Source organism: Rhea americana, unplaced genomic scaffold, assembly GCF_003343005.1.
Source record: "Rhea americana isolate MKP2758 unplaced genomic scaffold, rheAme1 scaffold_26, whole genome shotgun sequence".
NCBI lineage: Eukaryota > Metazoa > Chordata > Aves > Rheiformes > Rheidae > Rhea > Rhea americana.
The window spans coordinates 6,653,790-6,665,867 of record NW_028186379.1 but is presented as its reverse complement, the minus strand read 5'-3'; the positions used below and the strand labels follow the sequence as shown (position 1 = coordinate 6,665,867).

Sequence of the window (12,078 nt, the reverse complement as noted above, 5' to 3'; positions counted from 1 at the left end):
CTCTCTCTCTCTCTCTTCTCTCTCTCTCTCTCTCTCTTCTCTCTCTCTTTTTTTTTTTCCTGGAAAGATGTCATCTTAGCCATTTTTAAGATAGCACTGTGTTGTTAGTGCTGTTCTTTTTTTACGTCAGCCAAGAGATAATACTATCGGTTGTTTTCTACTGGATGGTCTATGATGCAGTTTGCAAAGGCCCTCAAGCCTCATCARCGCACAGGTATAGCATTTTGATGGGCTCTGATGTATCAGACTTTGCTAAGGTTTTTCAAAATAGGATACTTTGTTTTTCCTCTCTGCTGGTGATGTTCTTCTATTGACTTCACAAATTTTGTAGTGAAAATAACAGGCATGCTTAACACGCTGAGAGTTGATCTTGTCAAATAACAGCTCAATCATTCTTTCAGTCTTCTAGGGACATGCATTAGTGTTGGTTGTTTGGCTCTTAGTAGACTTTTCTGCTCTTTCATGAACTATGCGGTTTGTGTGTACCTGATTAATGAACCTGGAAACCAAAGGGTGGTGTTGATCTGCAAAAGTTACCATTGCATATATATCAGGACAAGAAAATGGTTTTACTGGCATCACTTGTTTTTAAAAATGAGAACTGTGATCCTTTCCTGAACACTGATTTTAAATGTGAATGAAACATGCAAAGTGATTTGTTAAAGGAATTGTGTGTGTGTGTGTGTGTGTGTATATAAATGTATATAATATACATGGAGAATTCAGGAGAGGGAATTTGAGCATGTTTTTTTTTTTTTATTATCCCATTACAGTTGAATTAAATGAATTAAAAGTTACTTCTCTATCTGTTATTTTCTATGTATTGCCAAGAATCATTGTCCTGTGTAAGAGGATACACTTAATTTCTTTGGGCACCTGGTTGTCAGCTGCACCCTATGCAGATTTTTTTACTGCCAGACTGMCAGACTGATAGCCATGTAAGATCACAAACTACCAGCATGCAAGCACTGCCAGAGTAGCTCTGATTTTTGGTATTCCTGCTCTGAGAAAGTCTTAGCATGTAGCTCCTGGAATCTGTGCTTCAAGGTGCTTATTTCATCCCAATGATTAATTGGTCCATGAACACATTAAATAATTGTTCTGTGTTCTATTTCTTTATTTTTTTTCTAATCAGTCATTCTTTAGACTTCTTATTTTCATTGCTGCACACTGGCTGGTCTGATAGGTTTACAAATTCAAAAGAACTAGTCTCAGAATGATCTGAGGACTGTTGGTCCTCAATGATTAGCACAGTGTCTGTCAGTTGAGTGACCATGTGGTGAAATGTTGGAAGATCAGAAAACAAAAGAGAATTTTTGTGGGTCGCAGGAAAATGGGAGGGAGGAGGGAAAATCTACAAAGATGCAAAAAAAGARAAGTAATAGGATAGAGATAATGAAACTGTGAAAACAATGTTCTGTAATTTGCTGCAATTTTTTCCCCCGATGCATAATATTTTGGATATTGAGATGAAGTATCAAACAGCAGCATTTATTGTTTACTAATACAGTCCCTCACTATACTGAAAGATGTTTGATGCCAGAAATTAAATAGAAATTTCTAGTATGGACACAATTTTAGTATGCTGATTTTAAATCTTTAATGGCTTCCTAAATTTGTTGCACTTCCACTGAGATTGTGATAAATTCTAATTTGTATATTGTACAGTTATTTTATAGTGATTACTAATGGTCAGTTTCTACTTGCACTGTCCTAATTTCTGTCTGCTATTTCTCTCCCCCCCCCCCAAGATTTTTCCTTCCTTTGTGTCTTTAGGTGCATACAGCCTCCTATGATTATATCTGGCATCTCTCGCTCTCTTTTTTTTTCTTAATCTCTGTCATTATAAAATCACTTCTTCTGTTTATACAGTTGATAATTATCATTATTCACAAAGCCAGACTTGCTTTTGAATTCACTGTGTCAAATTTGCTGATCATACTTTAGCAGTGAGGAACAGGTTGATACTGTACCAACTGTACCATTATGGTACTAAGTAATATCTTGAGTAAAATTCCCATTTATCAAGATTTCTTTCTTTATTATATTAGTTCTTTAAAGACCAAAATCTTTGTGTAGGTCTTTAGGCTATTACTAAGGAACTACTGCCTCAACATTTGGTATAATATGTAAGCRAAGAGGTGATTTTGTTGCACAGTATTCTAATGATACTATTTTCAATGCATTTTATTTTTGGCCTTATCCTTAAAATATCTTGTAATCTTGAGTTTAATAGGATAAATGCAGCTCTGGGCTTCTGAATGTGGCTCTTGGACTTTTTACTCTGTTCTTTCCTCCTTTTTGGCTCTATTTTGTAACCAATTTTTGTTACACTTTCGCTAAGGCTGTTTACTGCTAAGAATGCCAGATACAGAATTAAGGTTGCCTGCTGCTTTCTTTGAACTAGTCACCTGCATCCATACTGTTCTTTTTTTTTCAAAAGTAGAAGGTACACATCAAGCAGTTTTAAGCACAATTTTAATTTTTACCCTTTTGATGCTTGTAACCACTTATAGCAGTTCAGGAAGAGGTGGGTTTTTCTTGTGCAGACCAAAAAATTGCTGAGGAAAATGTACTAGTCTTCAGGGAGCAGAGATGTGGAACCTGCCACTGCCACTTCTTTGTATGCCTTCACTGCAGTATTCAGCTGCCTTAATGAGCTGCCTGACTAGCAGAACAGACAGTGGAATAAGGTACACTGTAACCTTTTAAGTATTTGAATATGCCATGTTTTCATCATATCCTTCGGTTGTTTCCAGAGGTGTGGAAGGCTTTTCTTTGCCTTGGAAATTGTTAAGTGTTTGGTGCTGTACATGAATGTTTTCTCTGGTATTTACTGGGAATATATAAAGCAGAATCTAAAGAAATCTTTGCAACAAGGTAGAAATAAGATGTTTTGCAAGAATAGGGTGATTTCCATGAAGTACACACAGTGTTCAAACCGAAGTCTGGTGTTACTGGTTAGTTAAGCAGCGTAAGAGATGCTGAAATTTTGCTTTAGTACAATATTGGATTGAWTTTTTTTTCCTTTGGTCTCTGTTTCTTTTGTGTCATGCTCTCCTAAACACAATTTATATGTGATTTTCGTGTTGGAATACAGCTCGGAGGATAGTATTATGACAGTATTTGGGGGAAGATGGGTGCATTGCTTCATTTTGTTCGTTGTCGGATGAGTGTCATTGTCTTCATACTGCTGGACAATGTCAGCTCTACATTTGGCAGGTTTCTTAAACTACAGTTTGGCAATAGCAATAGTGAAGAGAGCCAAACTCTTTATATGTTTATGAAAGGTAAATGCAACTTTTTTTTTTTTTTGAATTGTCTGTAGTTGAAGAAAAGTTTGAAAGATTCTCACTTTTTCCCAAGCCCTGCAGTTGCCATTTTGCCTGCATAGTCAGCTCAGTTTTCCTATGTTCCCTCCTCAGATTTTCGTATTCTATTTTGGTTACATTCCTCCATCTTCATGATCTTCTCCCTTCTTTCTCAGTAGGGGTGGTAAGAATGTCAAAAACGCATAGCTCTGGTATGTCCATTCTTCCTTTTACATAAGGCACTTCCACTGTGTTTGGGAGAACRGTAAGCCTGTGGTTTCTACCTGGGTTGAGCCAGTGAAGAAGAAAGTCTCAGCTTTCTTTTCCACTTGATCATGAAGTGGCAGGTAAGGAGGAATTGAGAAAAAAGAAAGATCACAGGAGATGGTTAGTTCCTTCTTCCTAAGATGCCACTCTTTCATGGGATACTGCCTGTGAATTATTGAAAACAAAGGTCCATTGTGCAGACAAGTTTTGTTTAAACTAGTAGTGTTCAGGCAAAGAAGTACTGACCCTTCAGGGAAGAAGAGGTTCCTTGAAGGTCATCCATCTTATTTATTGTGCTTTGTTCTTCCTAATATGCATGTTTGCTCCTCCAGTTTTCCCTACTTGCAAATCAGTAGTATAAACTTGCTTTTCTTCTGTTGTTCTGYCCTGTGCAAACCTGGAAGGGTCTTGCGGACAAGAATGTGCTGTGGGATGCTAGAAGTACATGTGTTGTGAAGAAAGGAGACTGGATCTCCACAACTTTGAAATTGCACTGGAATTCAATAAAAAGCCTTTCAGCATTGGAAAAGTGGCACAGGTACAAACCATTCCTTTCATTTTAGTACATCTTTCTCCCCATCCCTCTGTCCAGTGTCAGTGTTTGGGTGTTATGCCATATGCCCAGAAGACTAAATTTCCTTGCTTTCCACCAGTCTCAGTAGTCAGTGTGTGCACTATGAATCCAATATACATGGCAAAGACMCAGTCTGTAATTCCTACTGCTCCTTGGCAGGAGTTTACTCAATCTGTTCATCTTGGCTAGGACTCTGATGCTGGCTCGTGGTTTCATTTATAGTGTGACAGCAGTGTTATGCCCATTCCAAAGCTCTGTAGTGATATTGTCCGCTAAACTGTTTCAGGATGAGACTTGCGTGCAGATCTGTGCAGAGCTAAAAGTTACTGCAGTTCTGCAAAAAGGAGCTGTGTTATTTTCAGACCCCAAATAACAGAGACTGAAAATATTTGTGTATGTAAAACACAGACGTTTAGGGAGGGAGATTTGAAACCTGTGGTTTTTCTCTTTGAGAGAGATTGTTTGCTTGTCTGAGCCATCATGTGAATACCCTGTTTCTGGACCTAATCTGTAACTGTTTTCTATCGTGTATGACATCGTTCAGGGATTATGTGGATGCGTAGTGATGCAGGTGCAGTTTATGCTTTGAAGCCTGAGTGCAGAGCCCTGGTTTTGGCAAGAACTAGAGAAAAAAAGTCTTAGTTAGCTCATGCTTAGGGAGGGCTGTTCCAGGAAACCTTTAACCACACAGTTCCAAATATTCATAGCTGATACTACAGAATATGAAGTTTTTAATGGTTGTTTTTTTTTTTTTACCTTAAAAACAGTTTTCTGGGAAACAAGTGAATTCTTTGAATGAAATAACAACCCACTGAAGTTATGGTGTCATATTAAGTTTGGCAATTTGTCCATGTGCATAGTCACATCCCACAGAAACAGTAAAGTAGCATATTCCTCATTCAGTGGCTTGTGCTTGCCACTTCCTTTTACAGTAGGGTGTACTAATGTAAGACTTAGTGTCCTAGCAGTTACTACAGGGCATTTTAYATGCAGTAACTTGCCACTTTACAGCAACTTTAGCGTCCACGTTCTAAACCGCTGCCACTGGTTTGGGATTACCATTGTATTTGGATACTGTTTGGGTTTACCATTTAAGAATAATTTTGTTGATTTTGGAGTACTTTGAAATTTTGCCACTTGAAGGGTCGCTTTGGCCTGTCTATTCAAAGCTTCCTCTGAAGAGTGAAGGTGGAAAGTAAGCAACAAGCACAACTGAGAACACTGAAGACACTTGCATTTGCAGTAGACTGAAGTACATTGGTGTAGGACCAGTTAAATTGGCCAAGTGAGATGATGAAAAACATTCTGGAGATCTAGTTAGGTTTAGATGCATGGTTAGCACAATGAGAAATATGGCTWAAATATTCTAAACTAATCCTATCAAATAAAAATGGACACCTAAGTACCACTGTGGAAATCCCAGTGGGGAACTCTAATAAATGTGTAGCTGCAGTTTGGAAAGCTCTGATGTCTGATTAAAGATAGGAAAGAACAGAGACTAGCATAGAAAACATACTATTGTATAAAAAAAGTAGTTGTATCCAGACTACTGTGTGAAACAACAGTAACTTGCTCACAAAAAATGTTGAATAATGGGTAAAGTTTCAGAGGTGGCTGAAAAATGAGAAACTTGAAGTAATAATACACATGTTAAGAGACTAAACCCCCCTCATTTGAGGAAAGATGAATGAGAAAAGGTAAGTATATAATATGTACATGTTTATCTGTATGTGATGAATCTGGAATGTCTGCTCTCACAGTCTTACAACATGAAAAGGGAGACGTTTTAGAGAGATATTTTCCCAAGTGTTTTTTTTTTTAATCAATTCTTGGGCATTCAGGTGTATGTAATTATAATAAAACAGGACTTGATTTTTTTTTATTCCCTAAACAGTTGCTTAAAGTTAGATTTTAAAAATGCATTTTGGTTTTAAAAACATATGACTAAAGTGCTCAACTTCAGGCACTTCTACATGAAAATTTTAGTTGTGTTAGTCCTGCAGTTTTTTATATTTGAATGTATTTTCTTTAAATACACAGCTCTCTGAAGATGCCTCGCTCATTGCTTCAAACTATCTGGACATTCATTTTTTAACTGCTGAAGCTTTCCTATCATTCACTGTCTTTCTGAAGCCTTGATTTATTGAGGGATCAAAATTTGCTCCTATGGTAAGTTTTTTGTTTTCAGTATCATCAAAATGCTAAAAATGTGCACAACTTCATTTTGATTTTATTTCTTTATTATCAAAACACGAAAAGAAAAATTTCTTAAYGCTATGCAAAAGCAGAACAAGGTGATGCCCAGGATTAATCTAAGAAACTCTGTTCTATATTTTATTTTTTATACTTACTCTGTACTTCTAAGTGAAGAGTAAAATTCAAGTGGATGATTTCACAAGATCTTTCTTTGCGCAGATATATCTGTATAACTCATTAAAATGTTGTGTATAAATTGAAAATTTTTAATAGATAAGTCTTACATGTCTTTTTTTATAGATTTGCGTTTTGTTTTAAATGTATTTGAATTTAATTTGAGTTCCAATTATGGTATTTAAAATGCTTCAGGTGATTAGTAGAAGCATACATTTTGATTTTTTTGAGAATAAAAAAAATGGTAAAAATAAGAAGAGCAAGCCTTGTAACAACAGGCAAGATATAAAGATGAGTCTGCTTCTAAGATAGAAATCCACAGCTGTTTTATAGGTTGCACAGTAGTATGACATTTAGGAACTGCTATTTSTCCTTGATCTCAACAAATGTAGCGGTTTTGAATAATCAAGTAATATTTTAAAAATTTCAGGAATCAAGACCAACTAAAACCAGGAAAAGATGTATTCAGGATGACCCAGCTGGAAGATTCTTCACTCTGTAGAAGTCGTCTTTTTGTTTAATATGTGACATAATTTGACTAAGTCAGTTTCAGTTTCTTATCTTGAAATACACTCACCTGTGGCCTTCATCAGAAATGTTTTTAACATTTTCAAGAAAAAGCATGTCCCAGAAACTGAGTTTATTTTTACTAGTTTTTGGAATCGTTTGGGGTTTGATGTTGCTACGCTACACTTTCCAGTATCCCAGACGCCAAAGCAGCAGTGAGTTGCGTGAACAGATATTAGACCTAAGTAAAAGATATGTCAAAGCACTTGCAGAAGAAAATAAAAATTTAATGAATGGTGGCAGTGGAGCTTCTATGGCAGGATATGGTAAGAGGAAAAACATGCTAGTTATTCAAATATTTTTTCCATGARAACTATAAAATTATAATATAGCTTTTTTACTTTTTATCTTTTTCTGTAGAATATATACTGCTCTTTGAGAGCAAAAACTCCAGGATTAACTGATTCAATTTTAGCTTATTCATTGAAGCTGAAATTTAAGATGTGGTGCATGGTAACACTTGAGAACACACAAATTCTGTTTTCCAGTGATTTTTTTTTTTAGATATGTCTGAATATATGTTCACTTTTATTTTCAGGATTAACAGTAAAATTGTGAAATTGTGGCTTTTCTGAGTCTTAGTGAGGAATAAAAACATGCATGATATGAGAACTAAGTTTTAAATTAAATCATTTCAGCATTCCAGGTGCTCATTGCTTCTCATTGCTAACTTACTGCTTTTTTTATTATTATTATTTTTTCTCTGTAAATAGTAACAAAATAAATGGTGGAAGGCAACATAGTGGTTGAGTTTGCAGCCTTGAGAGGGGCAATTATGAATTTAGCAGGTTCTCCTCTTGCTTTAGAAGTAGCAAGTACAGAATTTTTTGTCCCTTGAACTTCGATACTTGCAGCTGTGTACCTCTCTCTTCAATTTACCTGTTAGTTTGATGAATATGTGTCCAGTGCTCATGGCTAATTTTTACTAGAACCTGTGCCTGTTTTTTGAAATACGGAAAATATATTTTTGAGACTAAAGTTCTGAGTTGCGTTTAACAAAACCATGAAAACATCTTGTCTTAGTAATTGTAACCCTCCAGCTTCAAGCCCATCATAGTTTCTCTTGAGGGAAGGCTACTGTGAATTCCTAGTTAATCTCCTAGGAATTAAGTTTGAAGAAACTACCTATCTGTGTCCTATCATAAATAATATATATATAATATATATTATATATATGTAGTATATTATATTATATATATATATATGCACATAAGGGTAATATAAGGCTTAGGAAAAAATTATGAAAAAAGAAAAAATTTTGGTTTTATATTTGAAGATTTTTATTAATTTTATTTAATGTAATAATAATATAAAAATATTTAATGTTTTGTTCTTAAGGAATCTTTATAAGGTGAGTCTCTGCTGATAATAAGGTGCCCTTTGTAGGTGTCCTTGTAGCAGGACTAACAGCAAAAATGTGTCTGAACTCTGCTGCTGCTCAGGAACCAGGAGGCAAGTCTATGCTCACAAGATGAGCAGGAAGAAATCTGGGAGGCTGGGAGAAGGAGGGCAGTACCAAAATGTCTTACCTTTATGGCACTTAGCAAATGTCAAAAAATCCCATCATTTGTTAAGTTGATTTTATTCTTATTACTACTTAAAGTCCTCAATGGTTTCCTTCCTGGATTATTTTCTGGGAAATTAGATTAAAAATCTTATGTACTGCAGTTTTATATTGCTATATTTAAATCTGACAGAGAGATTTGCCATCTAAGGTTTTGTTTGAAGTGTAATAAAAAATGCAATGGTCAACTCTTGGTCTGCATGCTGATCATCAGACTTGCAAATTAAATAGACAGTGCCCTCTCTCAAAACTCTTGAGCACAGAATAGTACTACAGAGCACGTAACCCACAGTGCATGTCATTTTGTCCTTTACAATGGCTATACTGTTTTTTGTTGTTCCTGCTCCAGTTGCAAAGCTGTTGTTTTTCAAAGGTGACTGTGCTAAACAAGAGGTAGTTATTTTTATAGAGACAGAAAGACTGACTAACTTGAGATGGGTTGGGTCTGTCTGTCTGTCTTTTTCTTTTTTTTTTTTTTTAGACTGACTTTTTTGGGGGGGGTAAAGGGGGTATTATTTCTTCAGTTTTTTTGGGGGGGGTAAAGGGGGTATTATTTCTTCAGTTTGATACCTGTGTGGTTTTGTTCCCCATTTTTCTAGAAAATTAGAGCAGATTGTAAAGAACGTGTTGGGGGGAAATCTTAACAACTTGTAAAACCAGATAAGCTCGTTCATTTCTTCCAATTTTGAAAAGACTGGTATGAGTGTTCGCAGCGGTGTAGTTAGCTTTTGTTGAAGGTTCTATTAATAGTATTGTTTTTGTGTTCCAGAAAGTGGCTTTACAACACTYAAGATCTTTTTTCTATCTCTTTGTTAGTAAATACATGGGGATTTTCTTTCATTATTTTTCARATCAATTTAGGCTAAACATGTAACCTTTTTTCTCTGCTTTGTGCCTTGCATTGATACAGCACTTTGTCRCAACAATTTTTCTGTAGGGTAGATCCTCTGGTTACTTAGAGAAGTGATTAAGAACTAGCTTTTCTATGTTGGAAAGTGTTTAAATATTTTCTAGTGCTGTCCAGGGCTAGAAGGTGTCATAGCTGGGTAGTCTAGGCTGTAGTCTGGATGAATTTGGAAATACTGCCTTTGAATAGTGACCAGTTCCCTGGTGGTTATGTTCTTGCATCCTAATGTTTAATTGTCTCAGTTCACGGTTTACTATTATGGTGGTATCTTCCCTGTCTAAAATAACAAATRAATGGTATTAAAAAGTTTGAGCAGCTGTTTTAATTCTSTGTGTGTGTRTGTATGTATGTATGTTTGCTAATCTGTATCCTTTCCCAAAGAAYATGAGGACAACAAATGTTAAGATGTAAATATGTCAAAATAGCAGTTCTTTTCCATACACATTTAGTAATAGAATCTATTTTTTTCTTGTTATCTTCAGCTGATCTTAAGAGAACAATTGCTGTTCTTCTGGATGACATCTTACAACGCCTGGTGAAATTGGAAAGCAAAGTTGGTTACATTGTTGTGAATGGCTCAGCAACAAATATGACTAATGGAACTAGCAATCAAGTGCAACTGGCTTCAAGTAAACGTGTAAATGCAGCAGGCAATGTTAGATAGCAAACAGGGCCACATTATRCTGCTACAGCTAGGGTAGGTCCTATTTAAGACAAGCTTTTTATCTCTGGCTGGAGCGAAGCAATAGTTGACTCTAAAAGATGTGTACACTGCTTTATTATAGAATGTGCTGGATATATGTAGGCCTAACTTATGTGCATAAGGTTCTCAAAGCATTATTTCATTGCCTTTGAGCAGTTCTTCTAAAGTGATCTTTGYTGTCTTTAAAGATATTTTGATATCATGATTTGGTGTAGTATGCCATAGGATGCTAACAATAAATGGAAAGCATTGGGAAATGTATAGGTAGGTTTCTAAATATATTTATTTATAAGTGCAACATATCTTTTGGATAGGTGGCAGTATTGTAGCTTATTCATTTTTGTGATCTGCTTTAAACAGAGGTAACTAAGGAAAATGTATTGCTAAACTGATGTTAGAAAATGTATATACTTACAGTATTTTGTTACTCATTTATTTACTAACATGATATTAAATTGAAGATAACATTGGGGGTAATATTTTAAAATTGTGACCCAAAGAATGTCTTTATTTGCACTATCTGTCAGAATAGTAGAGAGAATTTACTGTATATTTAAGAAAATCAGTTATAATAGGGAAAGGTCTTGGGTAGTAACACTGTCCACGTATATCCTTGGGCCAGAATTAGGGCAGTTAGATTATGAAAAGCTAAACATCACCTGTGATATCTTATATGATTATTTCTTACAAAGATATTTAAGTGTATGTATTTTGTAATTGCAGATAAAAGTTATTTAAGTGATGAAATCAATTTTGAATATGTGAATACTGATAATTTTTGTTCACTGCTGTTTCTTTTTAACTTTTTAGTACCTTGCAATTTGTGATGAATATAGCACACCATCTCCCTGAACTACTTTTTTGATTCAGGAGGGAGAGCAATGAATTAAAATGAAGGAAACATGTATCTCTGGATTTAAGAGATACATGTACTAAATACGTCTTATCATGGAATATTTGAAAGCAAAGGTAATATTTGCCTTATATCTAAGTTAGCCTTACAGCAAAAAGAATTGCAGAGAGTATGCACTGTATTTCAAAATGTTACTCAAGTCATATGAAAGGTCACTGAGTCTGTGAGTGTGGGATTTTTTTTTTTTTAATATATACTAAACCATTAGAGAAGAGTGAGGGTATGTTCAGGCACTTTTGCCCAAATATAATGGTTATTAGATTTTCTTTGTGGGTTATATTTGGAGTGTTCTAATCCTATACTAAGGGAGAAAAAAAGAAAAAACAGAGGTGCTGGATGATATATCATCCAAAGTTTCGTGGGTTTCTTTTTCTTTGCTTATAATTTGGTAAAAAAAAAAAAAAAAAAAAAAAAAAGAAAGAAAGAAAGAAAAATACACTTAGAGCCTTAGTTAGTATCCAGCTGATTTTTCTTCTGTCATACTGCGTGCGAACATGTACTTCTTTGCAGAAGGAGAAAAATAAATTTTTAATTGGACTTGTGAAGGCTCTTGTTCCCTTTTTTATTTTTTTAATAGTCTTGTCATTCTTACTATGTATTTCTAAATGTTTTAGGATTTGAAAATTGTGTGTCTCTGAACTTTAGGTTTAGTAGTAATCTGTCGGTGTGTTCAGCTTGTTCAGTCAGAGTTCTCTTGCTCTTGAAATTCTGATGTCTCTGCACTTTTCTCTGGTTAGAGGTAGTTGAGAGAGGAATAAAAATAAAATGACTGGTTTGGATTTTTAATGGGGAAGACAACAAAGAGTAAAGAAGATGGGTGCATAACTTCTATTGAATCTGCAAGTTTCTATTGACAATGTAAAAGTAGGTTCTTATATCCATCTATCTATGCTGAGTACTTA

The 12,078-nt window shown here is 35.1% G+C and overlaps 1 protein-coding gene across 2 annotated transcripts in view; it reads left to right on the top strand.

Moving 5' to 3' along the window:
- CCDC126 (coiled-coil domain containing 126) overlaps positions 1-11,713 on the top strand; it is a 15,539-nt gene extending 3,826 nt beyond the window's left edge. Inside the window, exons 1-5 of one of the 2 annotated variants that reach the window (XM_085307593.1) lie at positions 2,517-2,693; positions 3,983-4,116; positions 6,193-6,321; positions 6,953-7,355; positions 10,043-11,713. In XM_085307593.1, the coding sequence (XP_085163719.1) occupies positions 7,118-7,355; positions 10,043-10,224 (420 nt within the window). In that variant the 5' untranslated portion in view covers positions 2,517-2,693; positions 3,983-4,116; positions 6,193-6,321; positions 6,953-7,117 and the 3' untranslated portion in view covers positions 10,225-11,713. Of the gene's footprint in view, positions 1-2,516; positions 2,694-3,982; positions 4,117-6,192; positions 6,322-6,952; positions 7,356-10,042 lie in introns of those variants that run through there. The other variant, XM_085307594.1, reaches the window with a different exon arrangement.
- The last annotated feature ends 365 nt before the right edge of the window (positions 11,714-12,078 follow it).